At 46.0% G+C, this 23,395-nt stretch overlaps 1 protein-coding gene across 5 annotated transcripts in view; it reads left to right on the top strand.

Moving 5' to 3' along the window:
* ANKS1A (ankyrin repeat and sterile alpha motif domain containing 1A) overlaps positions 1-23,395 on the top strand; it is a 537,122-nt gene that overhangs the window by 247,908 nt on the left and 265,819 nt on the right. For all 5 annotated transcript variants that reach the window (XM_073575593.1, XM_073575591.1, XM_073575594.1 and 2 more), the window contains 2 exons: positions 14,423-14,719; positions 14,873-14,948. In XM_073575593.1, coding sequence (XP_073431694.1) covers positions 14,423-14,719; positions 14,873-14,948 — 373 coding nt within the window. The remainder of the gene's footprint in view (positions 1-14,422; positions 14,720-14,872; positions 14,949-23,395) is intronic.

The raw sequence follows: 23,395 nt of genomic DNA, 5'->3' as shown, positions 1-23,395 counted from the left end.
GATTCAACAAGGTGCTGGAAGCATTCCTCAGAGATTTTGGACCATATTGACATGATGGCATCACACAGTTGGCGCAGATTTGTCGGCTGCACATCCCTGATGCGAATCTCCCGTTCCACCACATCCCAAAGATGCTCTATTGGATTGAGATCTGGTGACTGAGGAGGCCATTTGAGTACAGTGAACTCATTGTCATGTTCAAGAAACCAATCTGAGATGATTCGAGCTTTATGACATGGCACATTATCCTGCTGAAAGTAGCCATCAGATGCCTGTTCTTAGCTGAGAGGAGTGGTACCCAGTGTGGTCTTCTGCTGCTGTAGCCCATCTGCCTCAAAGTTCGACGCACTGTCCGTTCAGAGATGCTCTTCTGCCTACCTTGGTTGTAACGGGTGGCAATTTGAGTCACTGTTGCCTTTCTATCAGCTCGAACCAGTATGCCCATTCTCCTCTGACCTCTGGCATCAACAAGGCATTTCCGGCCACAGAACTGCCGCTCACTGGATTTTTTTTCTTTTTCGGACCATTCTCTGTAAACCCTAGAGATGGTTGTGCGTGAAAATCCCAGTAGATCAGCAGTTTCTGAAATACTCAGACCAGCCCTTCTGGCACCAACAATCATGCCACGTTCAAAGGCACTCAAATCACCTTTCTTCCCCATACTGATGCTCGGTTTGAACTGCAGGAGATTGTCTTGACCATGTCTACATGCCTAAATGCACTGAGTTGCCGCCATGTGATTGGCTGATTAGAAATTAAGTCTTAACACACAGTTGGACAGGTGTACCTAATAAAGTGGCCAGTGAGTGTATATATATATATATATATATATATATATATATATATATATACACACACATAATATATATACATATAATATATATACATACACATAATATATATACATATAATATATATAACATAATCATTATAATTTGTTATAACTAACCGTAGTCACCATGACTGGTCCCTGGATGGAGGATAGTATAATGAAAAAAAATTTGGTTTCAAAGTGAAAAATCTATGCAAAGCTTTATATAAATATGGTATAAATGTAATCGTACTAAGAAAAAGCAAAAAACCAGAGGGCACTACCAATAATGACCACACACATTTAGAAATGCAACCAACAAGAGAAAGAAGTGTGAATAATGGACGCGATCAATGGGGTTGACCGCATCCATTATACACACTTCTTTCTCTTGTTGGTTGCAACTGTAATCGTACTGACTCAAAGAATGAAGCTGTCTTATCACTTTTATCACACCGTGATTATCATTAAAAATAAATCAATTCCTGAACTGATGGGGGTTTTTTATCCTGAAAATTGGAATAGAAAGCGATCAAAAAAATGTTGTGCGTCTGAAAATGGTACCAATAAAAAAACTCGTCCCGCAAAAATCATGCCCTCACATGACTGTTGGCAGAAATAAAGATAAATTATAGATCTCAAAATATGGCAAAGCAAAAACTTTTGTGTGTGTATTAGGCTACTTTCACACATCAGGTTTTCGGCGTCAGGCGCGTTCCGGCGTCGTGCCGGAGCGCCGGATCCGGCAAATGTTTAGTAAAACCGGATGTGACGGATCCGGTTTTCTGCCGGATCCGTCTTGCGCTTGACAGCCAAAACCTGATCCGTCTCATCCGGTTCATCCTGTTTTCGATCCGTTTTTCGACGGATTACGCCGGATCCGGTTTTTAAAATCGCCCCTTGTGGCCTTCCGAAAGGGATTGGCTACTGAAAAACTATATATAGCGTGTTCCTACAGCCCTTCTTTGACAGGTTGTAGAGGAGAAAGTGCAGGTTGGAGAGAAGAGCAAGTTACTGGCGAAGATGGATGTTGTGATTGGAAATATTTTGAAGAATTTGGCGGATTTTACAGCGGAGGCGAATCGTTTGAGGGTGATTGTTCAGGAGAAGGAGAGAGCGAGACAGCAGCGCATCAGGCATCGTAGACGACGTTTGTGGATCCACCCCATCACAGCCAAGAGAATGACGCGTGGGGTCTATTCTACACTCTGCATGGACCTTAGACGAAACCCGGATAAATTTTTTGGATATGTTCGGATGAAAATGGAGAATTTTGATTACTTGGTGGAGCGCATTGCACACCTCATAAGAAAATCGGACACCTATTGCCGCTTCTCTGTTTCACCCGCAGAGCGTCTGATGGTGACTTTAAGGTAAGCCACATTTATTGGATATGCTCGCATCAGAGCACACTTTCACTGCAATCTTGTTGGTGGTAGTTTGCAGCTCCAAGTGTTATAGCTGACTTTTGGTATGTAATGCTGTGATTTTAAACTAATTGATTGTTTTTTAATTCCCCACAGATTTCTTGCAACTGGAGAATCCCTTTCATCACTGCATTTCCAGTACAGACTCGGGATTTCCACCATATCTGGAATAGTGAAGTACACATGCCGTGCACTGTGGGACTCCTTAGCTGAAGAGTTTTTACCAGAGCCCACAACAGAGAGGTGGATTGAAATTTCAGAAAAGTTTCAACAGATATGTCAGTTTCCCAACTGCTTGGGCGCTGTGGACGGGAAACATATCCGCATTGTAAAGCCAGCCGGATCGGGATCGGAATATTTCAATTACAAGAAATATTTTTCAATTGTCCTCATGGCCATCGCTGACGCGGAATACAAATTTATTGCTGTTGATATTGGGGCCTATGGCCGCTCCAATGACTCTCAAGTTTTCAAACTGTCTGCCATGGGGCGTAAACTGTATGGAAACACCTTCCAGTTCCCACCCCCTAGACTGCTGCCGCAAACATCTGGTCCACCTATGCCATCTGTCTGTGTAGGGGATGAAGCCTTCCAGCTGTCAGAACACCTTTTGAAACCGTACGGTAGCAGAGGATTGTCAAGAACAAAACGCATTTTTAATTACCGCCTCACAAGAGCAAGAAGAATGGTTGAATGTACCTTTGGTATTCTGACAGCCAAATGGCGGGTCCTATTGAGTGCGATCAACCTCAAGACAGAAACTGTGGACGAGGTGATCAAAGCTTGCGTGGTACTCCACAATTTTGTTATCTGCAAGGAACCCATTTCCATTGAGGACACCTCTGAAGAAACCACCTTGCAAGATTACCATGACATTACCACTAGAAGTTCTGTGATGGTTTCAGTAATGAGGGACAATTTTGCACTATACTTTGTCACCTCAAGGCAGAGTACACTGGCAGGATGACAGAGTGTGAAAGATTTGTGCCCTTAACCAAACTTGTGTACCTTCTGTACCAACAGTATATGCCTTTGCCAACCAAAGTTGGCTATCTTGTCATGGTCTTACTATTTTTACCTTTAGGCCACAGGTGTGTACCTGGTTGTGTTTTATGCAAAGTATTTCACCTTTTAACAAAAGTTGTGTACATTGTTAGGAAATCACCAACAATAAACACAACTTTTTAGGTGAAATACTTTGCTTCAAACACAACTAGGAACACAACTGTGGCAAAAAGCTAAAATTTACCCACAGTTATATACCTGGTTTTGAATACTTTTTTACCTTTGAAATACCCTGTATTTAACCTTTTTTTTAAACATAGTTCGCCGCAGAAAGAAATGACAGACAACCATTGTGAAACGATAATTTAACTTTTATTTAAAATATTTTTTTTTTTGTAAAATGTTTTTAAAGTGCAAAAAATGTTTGTAATAAAGGTTTTAAACCCAATGGGCATTTTTATTATAAAACACACATTACAAATCTGTGTAGTGTGGGGTGGAAATACTGCTGGAGGGGCTGCGGGACACTTCGACACTGGGTGTGTGGAGAGAGGACTGGGATTGTGGTGGGGAAGGAACAGTTAGAGGTGAAGGTGTGGAAAAAGCTTCAGAATGGGTGGACATGTGGGAGGCAGAAGAGGTGGTGGGCGGTGGAGTGGAGGGTTGGGCAGGGACTGTAGGAGCAGATGATGTTGATGGAAAGTTGTATGGGGAAGGAGTTTGGTACGGGGCAGGTTGCTGGAAGTGGGGAGGTTGCTGGTACTGGGGAGGTTGCTGGTACTGGGGAGGTTGCTGGTATTGGGGAGGTTGCTGGTACTGGGGAGGTGGCTGGTATGTAATAGGAGGGGGAGGATGGAAAGTGGCTGGAGGGGGTGCAGGTGGAGGAACTACTGGGGTGGGAGGAGGAGGTTGAGAGGTAACGTGCTGTAGAGCACCGTGGCACGAATGCATTACATGCATCTGCTGGGTATGAGAGAGCGTTGCCATGCGCTCCACAACAGACCTGAAAAAGGTGTGGTTTGGTGAAGATCTTCTGAATGCATGGTTTGCAGAAGTGTCTTCACCTCCAGAATGCTGGAGTTGATCTGCTGAAAGCCTGCGGAGATTTGCTCTGACAAGACTTTTAGACAGTTCTGGAAAGATGCATTCAGATGCAAGAACTCTGGCGCATAAGTCTTTTCCTGACCCCTCTGCCGCTGCCGCCCAGTACCCGCAGGTGTACTAGTGGTGGCAGGGGCAGAAGGGTGGGGTAAAGGGAAAGCGATCTCCTCACCAGCAGCTTCATGTAATGTAGGCGGCCACGATGCTCCTGTGCTGGTGGATGGGACAGATGGGTCGAATGTGTGGGAAGGCTGGGAAGGTGCAGATGTACCGGGGCGGTCGAAGTGTCCCTCGGTGCCGGTCTCCTCAGGGATCGCCTCAGAAGGGTCCAATCGTGCAGGCTCCCGAGTGCTGCTCACCATGCTGTGGAATAAAGAGAAAAAAAACAATTAAAATAGTGACATGGCATGGCCCTGGCTGAAAAAAATTGTTACATCTAAACATTTTTTTTTTCACATGTGGTGTGTAATATTTACCTTCTGGTGACCATTGTATCCCGGAGAAACGACAGGGCTCGTGCGTACTTGTACTTGCTCCTGCGTCCTCCAGATCCACTCGGGGCCCGCATCTCTTTATTGAACTCCTTCTTGAAACGATCCCTCACAGACCGCCACCGCTTCACAATTCTGTCCCCTGAAACGAGAAAGGACAAAGTGGTTAGTATACAACATCAGTGTTTCCCAAACTCCAGTCCTCATGGTCCCCAGGGGTCATGTTTTCAGGATTTGCATAGTAAATAGAAATCCTGAACACATGATCCGTGGGGACCACAAGGACTGGAGTTCGGGAAACACTGGTTTACATCAAGCAACCGGTACTATATATACTTACGCTCTGCCCTAGCATCGAGGTCCTCCCAGCGGGCCACAAGGAGCGAACAGATTTCCTCCCAGAGCCGTCAGGTAACAATCAGGTCAGCATGGCAGCGGTCAGCCATATTCCATAGCGGCTCCCTTTCTCTGACGAGATCGATGAGGTGGTCCACATCTATTCCTCCATCCTCACCGTCTGAGTCGGGAGCACGCTGTGAAGGCTGTTAAAGTAAAAGAGAAAAATAGCAAAATTAGTCACCACACTTAAGACATGAAATAAAAAGTGTACCAAAATTTCACTTAAATATTATACTTACACGCTGGTGACCGCCGCGTTGCTGTCGCCGACGACCCTGGGAGGCACTGCGAGGACCTCTTGGCCGAGCACCAGATTGGGAAGACTAGAGAAGAAAAGAAAAAAATTTGTTTGGATGTAGGAATTTGTTTGCTGTGTGTGGTCTGCAGAACATTGTTTTCTATGTGTTGTGTGTAGTGTGATGTTGTGTTTCTGCGTTTGATGCAAAAAACTTACCAATTGTGAGCCCACTACAGGTGTCTGTCCACCCCTTCCTTCTTCTTCTGGAAGCTCCTCTTCAGCTTGTGAATCCTGTTTTGAAATAAAAGGCAATGAATAGACATATATTCCAGAGATGATGGATTTTGGAAATAAAAACTTACCGTCAAACGCTGACAATGCGAGGGAGGGCTCCCAGAAGAAGATGTACTGTCCTCTTGCTGGCCAGACTCCATGGCTGTGGGTGGTGCTGTTGCTGCTGCCAGTGCTGCCACTGCTGCTGCTGCTGAATCTCTTGGGCGGCTGTTGAATAAAGAGAAACAAAGGGCCAATGAATATCTTGATATTCCATGGCCCTAGTTTTGAGGAATGGGGGATTTGATAATTACCTTCTCTCATCTGCTGCTGGACTCCCCTCCCGTTGTTCAGCATGCTGCTCCATTTGGGGTGGTGGTGGTGGTGGTGCTGATGGTGCTGCAGTGGTCTCCTGCCTTCTCCTGCGCCTGGTTGCTGTCTTGGGTGGCATGTTGGGTGTGGCTGAGGGTCCCACTGTCATGCTTTTATATATGTGGCTTATGGGCAGAGCTACTGAGCATGCTCAGACCCAAAAAAATGGATCCGGCTACAGTCGGATCCGGCGCATTGCGGCGCTCATAGGCTTTCATTGTGTGAAAAAGCCGGACACGCCGGATCCGGCGTGTCCGGCTTTTTCGCCGGAGACAAAAAACGTTACGGTAGCCGTTTTTTCCAGACGCCGGATTGCGATACATTGCCGGATCCGGCGAAAACCGGATGAAACGCATGGCCATCCGGCCCGATCCGGCGCTAATGCAATTCAATTTTTGTCAAAAGTGCCGGATCGCGCCTGACGGCGAAAACCTGATGTGTGAAAGAGGCCTAAAAGCGCTTTTTTTTTTTTTTCTTTTAAGTATGACAGCAGCCCAACATTGAAAACCGATATACCTCTAGTATTGCTGTAATTGCACCGACCCAAAGAATAAAGTGATCTAATTACTTAAACTGAATGTAAAATGGCATTAAAAAAATGAAAAAAAATTCTTCACCTGCCATTGATTTGTACATTCTGCCTCCCAAAGATAAGGCTCGGAGCACATTTATCCTGCGATCTGCATTGAGCACTTACACTGGGGTTTCAATGAAAATTTCTGAAATACATAATTCAGAAGGATCCCCCGGGCATCAGATTCCCTATAATGAGGCATATAAAGTCACTGGCCTATTATCCAGCAGTGTCCGTCTTTTTAAGTGTACATAAAAGCCCAGAGTAACTTTGCTGCCTCTTTGGACAGTCTCCTCTCATCCAGACCGTGGGTACCATCCGCACATGATCCGCTCACTTTGCGCATGGTGGGCATAGCCACATGCGGAAAGTAAGTGGATCTCATGCATTCCTATGTGTGCGGAATCGTGATTCTTTGCGGAATCGTGGCGATTCGGGAAAAATGAGCCTGCTGTGTTTTTTTTCCGCCGCGGAAAAAAACGCAGCATTAGCACAGCATGTGCGGAATGCCATAGGAATGCATGGGGTGCGTTCTGTATGCGTTTTCGCAGCGAAAAACGCGGCAAAAACGCATACAATCCGCAACATGGGTACACAGCCTAACAGTTAAATCTGCCCCATATTCTGTCACTCCTTCCCTTCTGAGTTTTGCACTGTGCCTGAAAAATAGTTCCCGATTATATGTAGGGTATTGGTGCTGTGGGGAATAGATAGCTCAGCTGGGATCTTTGCTTTGGCACAAGCGTGTGGCTATGAAGTCACTTCACCAGACTAGCAGGTTCCACATGAATTTGGACATGGCATATTTATTGTGCACACTTGTTATTCAATGTTACACATGCGAAACATGAAATAAAACATCTAAGGCCGTCTGGCCACTAACTAACAATAGCAGGCTAACTACAAAATAAACCTATATAACAGCAAACAAGTCCATGTAATCTTACTGTGTCAGCTCCCAGCTCAGCAGACGAGATAGACTGAGAGATCCCAGCTCCTCCTGATTATATCAGCTGGACCAGTCAGGAAACCAAAACCTGGATTGAATAAGTGGAGGGGGAACTACCAGTCCTTTCCATGCTGATCACTAAGGAAACCAGGACTGGATTACAGTGAAATAAACTGGCTTCATCATCAGTACAGGGAGACATATGAAATGAAACGGGGAGAAATATACCTGTTTTCTAGTACCTCTCCCCTTGGCACCTCACACACCCCCCTCCTCTGTTCGAGCCCGTGGGGTCGGACACGACGAGTCACCAAGCAGTGCGTTCTAGACAACGCATCTGCATTTCTGTGCGCTGTGCCCACCCTGTGCTCAACGGAAAATTTCAACCCTTGTAGTGCTAAGAACCAGCGTGTCACCCGCGCATTGCCTTCTTTTGCCCGGGACATCCACGTTAGGGGCGAATGGTCCGTCACTAGTCTAAACTGGCGACCTAGTAAATAATAGCGCAAGGTGCACAGGGCCCATTTCACAGCCAGGGCTTCCCGCTCAACTACACTGTAGTTCTTTTCTGCTCTCGTAAGCTTTCTGCTTAGATAGGCCACTGGGTGTACCTCGCCATTTACTTCTTGAGACAAAACCGCGCCGAGGCCCACCCCAGAGGCGTCCGTTTGGACAATAAACTCCCGTTTAAAGTCTGGTGCAACCAACACTGGTTGGTCACAGAGGACTGTTTTCAATCGCTGAAAGGCCTCCTCTGCTTCTGCGTTCCACTTTATTGTGACAGATTTCGACCCCTTAGTAAGATCTGTGAGAGGAGCTGCGATGGTCGCAAAATGTTTGATGAACCGCCTATAATAACCAACGATCCCTAAAAAAGCTCCAACCTGTATTTTGGTTACCGGTCGTGGCCAACTTTGAATAGCGTCCACTTTATTGGCTTGAGGCTTCACGACGCCTCTCCCTATGCTATATCCCAGATAGCGAGCCTCTTCCAATCCCAACGTACATTTCTTGGGATTGGCGGTCAACCCAGCTGTTTTTAGGGAGTCTAAGACGGCTTGTACTTTTGACAAATGCGTGTCCCAGTCATCGCTAAAGATAATGATGTCGTCCAAGTACGCGGATGCATACTGGCCATGGGGTTTTAGGACAATATCCATTAGACGTTGGAAGGTGGCTGCGGCACCATGCAACCCAAATGGCATATCTCGGTACTGGAATAATCCCTGGGGCATAACAAAGGCAGTTTTCTCTTTGGCTGATTCCGTGAAGGAAATCTGCCAATAACCTTTTGTTAAGTCAATAGTGGATATGTACCTGGCCGAACCCAGTCTCTCTATCAGTTCATCGACTCTTGGCATCGGGTAGGCATCGAATTTCGATACTTCATTTACTTTCCGAAAATCGTTACAAAATCGGATAGTCCCATCGGGTTTGGGCACCAGTACGATAGGGCTAGCCCAATCGCTCCGGGACTCCTCAATGACCCCGAGCTCTAACATCTTCTTCACTTCCTGGGCAATGGCTTGTCTCCGAGCCTCCGGAATTCGATATGGTTTTAGCCGTACCCGCGCCTGTGGATCAGTAACAATGTCATGTTTAATTAGGTGAGTCCGGCCAGGAAGTTCCGAGAAAATATCTGCGTTCCTCTGTATGAACTCCCTGGTCTCTCGTTTTTGGCTTTCGGATGGCATGTCTGCAATACCCACTTCTGGCGGAGCTACCTGGGGGTCCTTTACCTTAGAAGGTGGTGCCCCTCGAGGCCCATCCTCAAGGGCAGCTCCTGTCACCAGACTCTCCCTGTCCCGCCAGGCCTTAAGCAAGTTTATGTGGTATATTTGTTCGGGCTTCCTCTTGTTTGGTTGGTGTATCTTATAATTTACTTCACCTACTCGTTCCAGCATTTCGTATGGTCCCTGCCATTTCGCAAGAAATTTATTCTCTACGGTAGGCACCAATACCAACACCCTGTCTCCGGGTTGAAAGACTCGTGTTTTTGCCGCTCGGTTGTATACCGTGCTTTGAGCATGTTGTGCGCGCTCTAAACCCTCTTTAACTATTGGCATAACTGCTGCAATTCGGTCCTGCATAAGTGTTATGTGTTCAATTACACTGCGATAAGGAGTCACCTCTTGTTCCCAAGTCTCCTTGGCAATATCTAACAGGCCTCTAGGACACCGCCCATAAACCAACTCAAAAGGTGAAAAGCCTGTGGAGGATTGGGGTACCTCACGTATAGCGAACAGGAGGTATGGTAGTAGGGCATCCCAATCTCTCCCGTCCTTATCCACCACCCTTTTCAACATTCCCTTTAAGGTTTTGTTAAAGTGCTCCACCAAACCGTCAGTCTGAGGGTGATATACTGAGGTACGCAAATGGGAGATTTTTAGTAGTTTACATAAATCCTTAAGTATACGAGACATAAAGGGGGTCCCTTGATCCTTAAGTATCTCTTTCGGAATGCCGGTGCGGGAAAACATATTAACCAGCTCCTTTGAAATTGATTTTGCATTGGCATTCCGCAAGGGCACTGCTTCGGGATAACGCGTGGCGTAATCCAATACTACCAAAATGTACTGATGACCCCTGGCAGATTTAACTAATGGACCGACTATATCCATTGCTATCCTCTCGAAGGGCACCTCTATTATTGGTAAGGGCACTAAGGGGCTTCTAAAATGTGACATAGGTGCGGTCAATTGACACGTAGGACATGACCGACAGTACTGGGTCACGTCTCCCACTAGACCCGGCCAAAAGAAACGTTGCAGAATACGGTGTTTTGTCTTTTCTACTGCCAGGTGTCCTCCCAAGGGATGTTTATGTGCCAACTCCAAAACTACCTGGCGAAAGGACTTAGGTACCACTAGTTGTTTTACCACCACCCCTCGCACCTTGTCTATGTGATACAACATATCCTGCTGCACCGCCACGTGTGGGAACTCGTTTTGAGCCCCTGGATACAATGGTCTTCCCTCAGAGACCTTTATGTTTTCCCACGCCCTTGCTAGAGTAGGATCCTGGTGCTGAGCGGTCCCGAACTTACCACGGGCCACCTCAAGATCAGGCATTTCTAAAACTTCCTCTAGCTGGTCTGCTTCGCCTGCATACACAGCCAGAGGAGAGTCCGCAGATTCTAGTACTTCCTCTGAGATGGGTTCTCCGTCGTCTTGCTGGAATGGTTCAGGGGCTAGCTCCGGAGTACCGTCTTCAACTAGAGGGTTCATGCCACTTTTGAAGTTCCACAAGTCCCAAACTAAGGGAAAGTCTCTCCCCAGGATTACACTGTGTCCCATAGACTTTATGACTGCCGCCTGATGTCTTTTGGTCCCTACTGGCGTGGCAAGAGTAACCCAGGCAGTGGGGTAGTTCTTAGTATCCCCATGGATGCAACTAATGCCCACGGTTAAGTTCGTTAGGGCGCTAGAGTCCACCAAACTGGCATGTACCAAAGCTACTTGACTGCCGGAATCCAAGACGGCATTCACACTATAACCGTCAACCTCGACGTGGCACACGTGTTGTTCATTTCCTGTGAGGGTCTCCGCCACACAGACTGACTGCACATATAACGAAAGACGCCTCATAGCGTTACAGTCCATTGGCTCTGTAGTCATTGGGCAGTTAGCTGCTACATGGCCAAGCCCGCGACATCGCCAACATTGTATAGGCCCTTGTCTCCTCGATGGAGATCCCAGACGAGGTCTGCTGGCTTGATGTGAGCCCGTACCACCTCCATAGTCCTTTGTAGGTCTGCTACCCTTCATTATGACGTTCTCTTCTTTTGAAGATGAAGTAGGTTTCGCAGGATTCTCCAGCGATTTCTTGGGGAGCCAGTGGGGTGCTAACGTCTCTTGGAGTAGGCTTTCAGAAGCGTTGTAGCGTTCGACCATATTCACCAACTGGTCAGCGGTAGTTGGGTCACCCTGTCCAACCCACCTCTGGATCTTAGCGGGTAAGGACCGCAGGTACTTGTCTAGAACAACACGCTCCACCATCTGTGCGGACGTCAAAGCCTCTGGTTGCAGCCATTTTTTTACTAGATGGATGAGATCATGCATTTGTGAGCGGGCTGGCTGATGCTCCACAAAATTCCATAAATGCACCCTCTGTGCACGTACATACGTGTTTACTCCCAGCCTTGCCAGGATTTCACCTTTGAGTTTGATATAGTCCATAGCATCCGCTCCACTCAGATCGTAATAGGCTTTTTGTGGATCTCCGCTCAGAAATGCAGCAACTACCTCAGCCCATCTGTCCAGTGGTAAGTGCTCACGTTCTGCAATACGTTCAAACACAGTGAGGTATGCTTCCACATCATCGTCTGCGGTCATTTTAAGCAAAGTCTTCTGTACGGCTTTCTGCGCACTAGCAGCGCTTTGTGCACGGTCTCCCTCATCTCGGGGTTGCCGAAACAAGGCCTGTTTTATTGCCTCCAACTGCTCTTGCTGCATCTGGTGTTGCTGCTCCAGAGCCTTCTGGAAGCAAGTATTAGTCTGCTGTTGTTGCACATTTGCTTGCAATAACTGCTTCACTAGTTCCTCCATATTACTGGACTCTGGGCTCTTCAAAAGTGCAGAAGCTTTCAGCCAGGACATACACAGCGTTTTCTCTGCAGTCACAGTCCAGCAGCCACAAGTGCCCGCATTCGAAACACCATTTGTGGGGAATAGATAGCTCAGCTGGGATCTTTGCTTTGGCACAAGCGTGTGGCTATGAAGTCACTTCACCAGACTAGCAGGTTCCACATGAATATGGACATGGCATATTTATTGTGCACACTTGTTACTCAATGTTACACATGCCAAACATGAAATAAAACATCTAAGGCCGTCTGGCCACTAACTAACAATAGCAGGCTAACTACAAAATAAACCTATATAACAGCAAACAAGTCCATGTAATCTTACTGTGTCAGCTCCCAGCTCAGCAGACGAGATAGACTGAGAGATCCCAGCTCCTCCTGATTATATCAGCTGGACCAGTCAGGAAACCAAAACCTGGATTGAATAAGTGGAGGGGGAACTACCAGTCCTTTCCATGCTGATCACTAAGGAAACCAGGACTGGATTACAGTGAAATAAACTGGCTTCATCATCAGTACAGGGAGACATATGAAATGAAACGGGGAGAAATATACCTGTTTTCTAGTACCTCTCCCCTTGGCATCTCACAGTGCATTCAGGACAAATTACACAACAAACTATGATGTCCATTTTTTCCTATTTGCCCTTAAAAAATTAAGCCTAAAACATCATTTTATTGGTAAAAATGTAATTATTCTGTCTTCACCACCCAATGGTATAAATTTCTGTGAGGCACTTATTGTATCAAGATGCTCAATGCACCTCTAGATGAATTCACTGATTGTTGTTGTTTGTGAAATGGGGTCACTTATGGGAGATTTCTGCTGTTCTAGCACCTCAAGGGCTCTGCCAATTTTTCATGGCACCCTAAAAGGTAGTTTTCGACCACATATGGGGTATTGGCATACTGTGGAGAAATTGTGTGACAAATTTACTGTAGACATGTGAAAAATGTTATTTATTATCTATTTTGTGTGGTATATTGTAATTATTTGATTTAATAGCAAAAAAAAATATCTAAATTTGAAAATTTCGAAATTTAATTTTTTTTGGTCAAATTTTCAGTATGTTCATTTTACACAAATCGTATCGACCTAAGTTTACCCTTAACATGAAGTAGAACATATCATGAAAAAAAAAGTCTCTGAATCACTAGGATATGTTGAAGCAGTCCAAAGTTATTACCAAATAGAGTGAGATTTGGAAAATTTGACCTGGTCAGAAAGGTGAAACTGGTTCTGTGCTGAAGGGGTTAAAAGCAATCATGATTCACTTTTACAAGCAGAGTAGTGCAAGGCTGTGGAGTCAGGGATCAAAGTTTCTGATTCCAACGCATCTATTTTTTCCACACTTAATAAATGGCCCATAATTAGTAATATTAAGGGTGTGTGCACGTGCTGCGGAATGCTCTGTGGATTTTACTGCGTGGATTTAGTAAAATCCGCAGGTAAATCCGCAGGTCAGAAGACCTGCAGTTTATCTGCGGATTAGCCTGCGGGTTTGCCCTGCGGTTTATCATCTCTACAATGGAGCAGATGGCAAACCGCAGCGGAATCCGCAGAAAGAATTGACATGTCAATTCTTTCTGCGGATTTGAAACCGCAGCAAATCCGCACGGAAAATTCCGCAGCATCTGCACTGAGGTTTTCATTTTACATAGAAAATAAAGGTACAGTACAATGCAGCAGAAACTGCTGCGGATCCGCAGGGCCAAATCCGCAGCGGATCCGCAGCATGTGCACACACCCTAACTTTCCTCTAGTAAAATAGTAACACAACTGTTTTTAGAAATGGATATCATAGATTGATAGAACATACAATTCATTAACATTTCTAAACGTGCAAACTTCCTATGAAAGTGAATTGACCAATAATAATTACTGCTAATAATTTATTTAATTTGGAGTTGGTACATTTCTACTACACCATAAGGTGCAACTCCATAGCCCTTGGTGCAGGTGACCTGCTCCTTTTTTTGGCATTCTATCAGTAAAAATCTAAATTGAACCCGCTGCTAAACATGGGGTGTCTATGCAATGGATGAGTGTTGGGCGGACTTTTGCAATAACATAAAAGTTGCAACTAGTACCCAGTTTTGTTTTTGTTGGTATTTACAGGAAATAATTTAAGGAATAACGTGTATGAAAATGTGTTACACCTGTTGTTAGACTAACCCACCAATGTATTATTCTACAGAATAATGATAATGAAACTGCCCTGCACTGTGCTGCACAATATGGACACACTGAGGTTGTTCGGGTTTTACTGGAGGAATTGACTGACCCTACAATGCGAAACCACAAGATGGAGACACCCCTGGATTTGGCAGCACTGTATGGCCGCTTGGAAGTGGTGAAGCTCCTACTCAATGCCCACCCTAACTTGCTGAGCTGCCACACACGGAAGCACACTCCTCTTCATCTGGCTGCTCGCAATGGCCACAGAGCAGTTGTCAGAGTTTTGCTGGATGCTGCTATGGATATCAACTACATGGTATAATCGTACATATATTCTCATAACTTTATGTACTGTATGTTTATATAACATTTTCTTAACATGTAAATTAAAAATGTTCCTTTCCTACATTTTTATTCAGTAACTTTGATTTTAATTTGTTTTTTTGTTTTTTTTCTTTCCTATTTTCAGACAGAAAAAGGAAGTGCATTACATGAAGCTGCATTGTTCGGGAAGGCTGATGTTGTTCAAGTGCTTCTAGATGCAGGTGATGAATTATTTATATTAATAACGTATTTATCATGTGATGCACTGGTGTTCTGCCAAGTTTTTAAAGGGGTCGGATACGGCTTTAAAGAAGGCGATTAATTTTATTATAATAAATTATTACAGAAAATAGGAAATAGTGTGATATTGCGTACACTTTTGCGTAATGTAAATCGCAAAGGTAAAGTACTTACATTGCACACTACACAGGAAAAACTTCACCTGGAGTAGCACATCATCTGTCCAGGAAGCAAAACGGCGAAGACCGAGAAATTCCTGGGATCCACACTGTGGTGTCAAGGGCATCCCCTTTTTAGTCCACAGGTTAACAGGGCTTCTGTCTTAGCTGAAGTCTTCCCCAACTTATATCTTGGTTAGAAACAAATGCTTGCTTAACCAAGTATTACAGAAGTCCTAACAAGTTCTATTTGTCCGATATAGTATCCTTCTGGCGGAGTGGCCAACTCTTCAAACGTCAATCAACATCGGACAAATACATCACCGGGACAAATATGCAAAAGGCTCTCCTGGTACCAAACGTTTTACCATACTATGAACACAACATTTCTCACTAAACATGGATAACGAAACTATGCAGTAATTGGATGATACTATAAGCATACGCTTTCCCACTACAGATTGATAAAGTAGCTATGCGGTCCACATGTTGGGAAAATTACAGGAAATACAAGGCTAATATAAGCTGAACTGTTAATGTCTAATATCTTAAGGCTATGTACCCACGTTGCAGAGATGCTGCTAAAATTTCTGCAGCATTTCCGCAACTCTCGCCTTTGGAAAAACGCATGGAATTCTCATGCGTTTTTCCCGCGGAAAACAGGCGTTTTTCCCGCGATTTTCTCATGCGGAATTCAAGCGCATTCCAAGCGATTTGAAGCATCGCTTGGAATGTGATTGACAGGTTGGTCACACTCGTCAAACATAGTGTTTGACGAGTGTGACCAACTTTTTACTATTGAGGCTGCCTATGTAGCTTAAATAGTAAAAGATAAAATGTTAAAAATAATTAGATGGGCATTTTCTGAAGGAAATACATGGTGCTTGAACAGCGCTGCCAGCTTTACAGCAGTGTATCAGGTGTTGACTGTAAGAAAGTAAAGTGAGAATATGAATGTTGTGTATAGCGATGGCACAACCTGGGATGGGTTGTATATGAAGCCAATGGGGGTGATGTAGTGATGTGACCATCATATAATATTGGGTGCAGGCTAAAGGACCTGTGTGAGGTCACCGCCATTTGCTTCAAGTGGACGCTGGGACCAACAATGATGAAATAAACGGGGTCCGAACACTTGTGAAGAATAGGCAGACTGTCCTAGACAGAGTCTGTATGTAAGAAATTGTGGGTGCTCAGTTTGATTTATTGATTTCACTAGAAATTCTGATTGCAACGAATAATCTCTCTAGCAGCAAGTTCTCACAGGTAGACTCTGCTAAAGTAAAGTCTGTCTGCTTTCGGCAGATTTTAATAGGGACGGCCATAATGGAAACAAGCTATATTTATGTAGCTAATGAAGTCACATTTAGGGCTAGTACACACAGTCAGAATAAATAATCGGTCGAATTCGGATGTAAAAATCGGACTGTGTGTACTAGCCCTTATAAGGCAGTGTATAAGTGTACACACACTACAGTATGATTACGAAGGTTCCCGAAACGCACGTCGGGGCCGGCACCGGACCTTTCATTTTGCCTGCTTGCACTTGCACATATTTGGTATGTAGGACGTTTATTACCTATTACATGGTTATCCTCAGTGCACTTTTTGTGCTACTATTGTTCAATTGAATGTGCTATGCCTTGTCATTGTATGGGTAATGAGGGATATATGTTTCTACCCCCCTTATATGGGTTATATTGAAGCAGTATGCAGGGGCGGGCATTGGACCTCTCACTTTACCTGTGTGCAATTGCACATTTGTTGATATGTGGGACGTACTCATTGCCCTTAGTGCTTCTTAGTGCTATCACTATTCAATTGAATATGCTATGTTTTGTCATATGAAATGAGGGTTATATTTTTCTGTCCCCCTTATATATGGGTTATATTGAAGCAGCATATGTAGATCACGGTGCCTTTCTGTAACAAGCTATCAGCTATAACTTCTAATCTGTATTGTTCCTTGCCCTGTGTCCAATAAAGCAATTTTATATATTTTGACCTTTATTGTCGTTTTGGAAGGTTTTTATCTTCCCTCTCCTCTTATGATTACTTACATATAGCTTTAAAATCAAAGGAAAGCGAATTAGAATGTTTTATGCCAAGTCAGAGAACAGGAAGCCTGTGCTAGTACTGCACCACACACACCAGATGCTCTTACGCTTCATGCCCCTTTGACAATATGAAGTAAAAACACAAACAACTTTGTAAATTGTAAATGGGTGGTGGTGGCCACAGCTTTTAGTAAATCAGAAACTCTCACATTTTAAAAATTAAAACCTTTGAAATGGAACAGGAAGCAGGGTACCACACAGACTTTTGGCGTGCACTAGTGCCTTCCCATATAATTTTATCCACTCCGTTAAAATATACAGTCAGCTGTGACTTAATAACAATATATCAAGAATAAACACCCAAAATGAAACAACATGTAAACTATATATATATATATTTATTTATTTATTTATTTATTTTATTTTTTTTTTTTTCTTTTGTATATTATCCTATATTCTTTATATAATATATACTTTTTTTTTTTTTTTTTATAAAGGGAGGGTTACAATAAAATCCATAAATACAGAGTTCATAACAATACATGGGTTGGAGGGCAGGACAGAAAACACACCTGGTAGGAAGAGAAGAATTCTTATGCTGTACACGCTATATCCAATGTCGGGAGCGGTGTCAAAGGACGTGACAAGATCTGATTAGTCCTTAAGGGTACTCTGTTGTGGTGCGAATCATCTTAGGTTGGTAAAAGCCAGAGCAACTGGCATAGTACAGCCCCTCACAAGCCACTTTGGCATGGCGTGTCCCCTCAACAGCCACTATGATGTCGGGGCCTTTCAGGAGCCAGTCTGCCATGCAAGGCCTCTCAGGGGCCACTTTAGTATGTGAAACCCAAGACCCACTATGTGCGGGCCTCCTCAGGAGCCAGTCTGGATCCCAGGGCCCCTCAGAAACCACTTTGGTGCCAATGAACCTCAGGAGCAAGTCTGGCATGCATGTCCCTGCCCCAGGTAGCCATTTTGGCCCCTTGGTAGCCACTTTGATGTGTGGTGCCCCTTGTTAGCCACTTTGGCCCCTTAGTAGCCATTTTGGCATGCAGGAATCTTTGGTAGCCACTTTGGTGCACACAGCCCCTCGGTAGCCACTTTGGCACGTTCGGCACCTCGGTACCACTTTGGCCACTTAGTAGCCACTTTCGCACATTCGGCACCTCGGTACCACTTTGGCCACTTAGTAGCCACTTTGGCACATTCGGCACCTCGGTAGCCACTTTAGCTACTTGGTAGCCACTTTAGCACATTTGGCACCTCGGTAGCCACTTTGGCACATTCGGCACCTCGGTAGCCACTTTGGCTACTTGGTAGCCACTTTAGCACATTTGGCACCTCGGTAGCCACTTCGTAGCCACTTTGGCACATTCGACACCTCAGTAGCCACTTGGTAGCCACTTTGGCACATTCGGCACCTCTGTAGCCACTTTGGCCACTTGGTAGCCACTTCGGCACCTTGGTAGCCACTTTGGCCACTTGGTAGCCACTTTAGCACATTTGGCACCTTAGTAGCCACTTTGGCCACTTGGTAGCCAATTTGGCACATTAGGCACCTTGGTAGCCACTTTGGCCACTTGGTAGCCACTTTGGCACATTCGGCACCTCGGTAGCCACTTTGGCCACTTGGTAGCCGCTTTGGCACATTCGGCACCTCTGTAGGCACTTTGGCCACTTGGTAGCCGCTTTGGCACATTCGGCACCTCTGTACCACTTTGGCCACTTGGTAGCCACTTTGGCCACTTGGTAGCCACTTTAGCACATTTGGCACCTCTGTAGCCACTTTGGCCACTTGGTAGCCACTTTGGCACATTCGGCACCTCTGTAGGCACTTTGGCCACTTGGTAGCCACTTTGGCACATTCGGCACCTCTGTTCCACTTTGGCCACTTGGTAGCCACTTTAGCACATTTGGCACCTCGGTAGCCACTTGGTAGCCACTTTGGCACATTCGGCACCTCGGTAGCCACTTTGGCTACTTGGTAGCCACTTTAGCACATTTGGCACCTCGGTAGCCACTTCGTAGCCACTTTGGCACATTCGGCACCTCTGTAGCCACTTGGTAGCCACTTTGTCACATTCGACACCTCAGTAGCCACTTGGTAGCCACTTTGGCACATTCGGCACCTCTGTAGCCACTTTGGCCACTTGGTAGCCACTTCGGCACCTCGGTAGCCACTTTGGCCACTTGGTAGCCACTTTGGCACATTCGGCACTTCAGTAGCCACTTTGGCCACTTGGTAGCCACTTTGGCACATTTGGCACCTCTGTAGGCACTTTGGCCACTTGGTAACCACTTTGGCACATTCGGCACCTCTGTACCACTTTGGCCACTTGGTAGCCACTTTAGCACATTTGGCACCTCTGTAGCCACTTTGGCCACTTGGTAGCCACTTTAGCACATTTGGCACCTCGGTGGCCACTTAGTAGCCACTTTGGCACATTCGGCACCTCTGTAGCCACTTTGGCACATTCGGCACGTCGGTAGCCACTTTGGCCACTTGGGAGCCACTTTGGCACATTCGGCACCTCGGGAGCCACTTTGGCCACTTGGTAACCACTTTGGCACATTCGGCACCTTTGCAGCCACTTTGGCAAATTCGACACCTCAGTAGCCACTTGGTAATCACTTTGGCACATTCGGCTCCTCGGTAGCCACTTGGTAGCCACTTTGGCACATTCGGCCCCTCGGTAGCCACTTTGGCACATTCGGCACCTCGGTAGCCACTTTGGCCACTTGGTAGCCACTTTGGCCATGTTGACACATGCTGCCACTTTGCCTCGGGGGCCACTTTGGCGCTCCAGGCCCCTCAGGGGCCACTTTGGCACACTGGGCTTCTAAAGCCACTTTGGCGTCTGACTGCAGTGATGGCGAACCTTGGCACTCCAGCTGTTGGAGAACTACAACTCCCAGCATGCCTCAACTGCTGCCTCAACTACTGCAGGTTGCAAGGGCATGCTGGGAGTTGTAGTTTTACAACAGCTGGAGTGCCAATGTTAGCCATCACTGAGTGGGGCTTTTCAGAAGCCATTGGCGCGCTGCACCTTTAAGACCTGGAATCAGCGATCTGTCAGCTTCTATTAGCTAATACGGGTCACGTGTGGAAGCTGCATTTGCATAGCTGCCATCTTTGTAAGGTCACTGCACCTGCGCTGTGGCTTCAATCCATGTCAGTTGGGGGTCATGGAAAGGTCGCCATTAATTCCTATGGGAAAATTTTAGCTTAAAAGGGTTTTTTGTTTTTTTTTAAACTACAAATCGGATCGACTCCAAAAATACATAGCACACCTGTCCCCACCGAGGGCTTCTAAACGCCGCCTGAATGGGGTCTCTGCGCTGAGTGGTTCGGGCCGCATTAATTGCAGAAAACGCGGAGAAGAAGTCGAATAACAACTAGATGTGTATTTCCTGAAGGAAGTACAGATAGTGCTTTGAAATGGTGCCTGGGCTGCCCCTTTGAGAGACTTGCCTGCTGCCCCTGCAAGACTTTCAACTCAGGATCCGTTTTAACTGTGGGTGCCTCTCAGGGGCCTCTTTGACCTGTGATTTGGAGGCCGGGGTGGCTCAGCCTTTGATTTAAATGCCGGGGTGGCTCAGCCTCCGATTTGGAGGCCGGGGTGGCTCAGCCTCCGATTTGGAGGCCGGGGTGGCTCAGCCTCCGATTTGGAGGCCGGGGTGGCTCAGCCTCCGATTTGGAGGCCGGGGTGGCTCAGCCTCCGATTTGGAGGCCGGGGTGGCTCAGCCTCCGATTTGGAGGCCGGGGTGGCTCAGCCTCCGATTTGGAGGCCGGGGTGGCTCAGCCTCCGACTTGGTGCACCTGCCCTTTAAGAGCCAGTTTGGCACACTGGGCTTCTACATCCACTTTGGCGCACATTCTCTCTCAGGGGCATGCGTCATGTGATGAAGCTAGATTTGCATTTGTGCTTTGGGTTTCGCTTTAAGAGCTGATATTATCTGGCAGAAACTGTGTCCTGGTGGGGTCATGTAAAGTTCGTAGGCGTTGGCATAGTAACTGGGTCTGCCTGCGCATATCAATGAGCTTAACTGCCGCAACTGGTCCTCAAATTTGAATCGCCTCACGACTGCCCCATGTATTGCTATGGCAAAATGTTCCCACTGAAATGCATTGAGACAATGCATTCCAATGACGGGGAAAAAATTTTTCAAACGCAAATTGCGCCAAAACTACAAATCCGATAGACACGAAAAATACTTAGCACACCACTCATGGACGCTGGCTTCGAAACGACGCCTCAACGGAGTCTGTGCGTGTAGCGGTTCGGGCCGCATTAATTGCGGAAATCAACTGAATAACTAGATGTGTATTTCCTGAAGGAAGTACAGATAGTGCTTTGAAATGGTGCCTGGGCTGCCCCTTTAAGAGAGACTTGCCTGCTGCCCCTGCAAGACTTTCAACTCGGGATCCGTTTTAACTGTGGGTGCCTCCCAGGGGCCACCTTGGCCTGTGAGGCCCCTCAGGGTCCTATTTTGGTGGGTGGGGCCCCTCAGGGTCCGATTTGGTGGCCTGGGCTCCTCAGGGCTTGAATTGGTGGGCGGGGCCACTCTGGGTCTGATTTTGTGGGTGGGGCCCCTCAGGGTCTGATTTTGTGGGTGGGTTTGTCTGCGCATATCAATGAGCTTAACTGCCGCAACTGGTCCTCAAATTTGAATCGCCTCACGACTGCCCCATGTATTCCTATGGCAAAATGTTCCTATTGAAATGCATTGAGCCAATGCATTTTAATGTCGGGAAAAATAAATTTCAAACGCAAATTGCGCAAAAACTACAAATCCTATCAACAAGAAAAATACTTAGCACACCACTTGTGGACGCTGGCTTCGAAACGACGGCTCAACGGAGTCTGTGCGTGTAGCGGTTCGGGCCGCATTAATTGCGGAAATCAATTCAATAATAATAATTAGCCCAAAACATTGCAGAACATACCAATTTTTATCCCAGTGGATCACAAAAGATCCCAGTGGATTCCATAAGTTAGTTTGCTTGGAGATCCCAGTGGATCCCATAAGTTAAAGTATCCCAGTGGATCCCATAAGTTAAATTATCCCGGTGGATCCCAGTGAATTCCATAAGTTAGTTTCCCTGGAGATCCCAGTGGATCCCATAAGTAAGGTTTCCCTGGAGATCCCAGTGGATCCCATAAGTAAAATTATCCCGGTGGATCCCAGTGAATTCCATAAGTTAAAGTTTCCCTGGAGATCCTAGTGGATCCCATAAGTTGGCTTCCCTGGAGATCCCTGTGGATCCCATAAGTTAAATTATCCCAGTGGATCCCATAAGTTAAATTATCCCGGTGGATCCCAGTGAATTCCATAAGTTAGTTTCCCTGGAGATCCCAGTGGATCCCATAAGTTAGCTTCCCTGGAGATCCCAGTGGATCCCATAAGTAAAGTTTCCCTGGAGATCCCAGTGGATCCCATAAGTTAAAGTATCCCAGTGGATCCCATAAGTTAAAGTATCCCGGTGGATCCCATAAGTTAAATTATCCCGGTGGATCCCAGTGAATTCCATAAGTTAGCTTCCCTGGAGATCCCAGTGGATCCCATAAGTTAAAGTATCACAGTGGATCCCCATGGATCCCATAAGTTAAATTATCCCGGGGGATCACAGTGGATCCCATAAGTTAAAGTTTCCCTGGAGATCCCAGTGGATCCCATAAGTTAAAGTTTCCCTGGAGATCCCAGTGGATCCCATAAGTTAAAGTATCCCGGTGGATCCCATAAGTTAAATTATCCCGGTGGATCCCAGTGAATTCCATAAGTTAGCTTCCCTGGAGATCCCAGTGGATCCCATAAGTTAAAGTATCACAGTGGATCCCCATGGATCCCATAAGTTAAATTATCCCGGGGGATCCCAGTGGATCCCATAAGTTAAAGTTTCCCTGGAGATCCCAGTGGATCCCATAAGTTAAAGTTTCCCTGGAGATCCCAGTGGATCCCATAAGTTAAAGTATCTCGGGGGATCACAGTGGATCCCTAACCCTAGTGGATCCCAAGAGATCCCAGTGGAACCTTAACCCTAGATGTGTATTTCCTGAAGGAAGTACAGATAGTGCTTTGAAATGGTGCCTGGGCTGCCCCTTTAAGAGAGACTTGCCTGCTGCCCTGCAAGACTTTCAACTCAGGATCCGTTTTAACTGTGGGTGCCTCTCGGGCCACTTTGGCCTGTGGGGCCCCTCAGGGTCTGATTTG

Source organism: Dendrobates tinctorius, unplaced genomic scaffold (assembly GCF_039654945.1).
Source record: "Dendrobates tinctorius isolate UK_male_01 unplaced genomic scaffold, ASM3965494v1 ptg000045l, whole genome shotgun sequence".
Classification (NCBI taxonomy): domain Eukaryota; kingdom Metazoa; phylum Chordata; class Amphibia; order Anura; family Dendrobatidae; genus Dendrobates; species Dendrobates tinctorius.
Note: the sequence above shows the minus strand (reverse complement) of the source record. Positions and strands in the feature narration are given on the sequence as shown.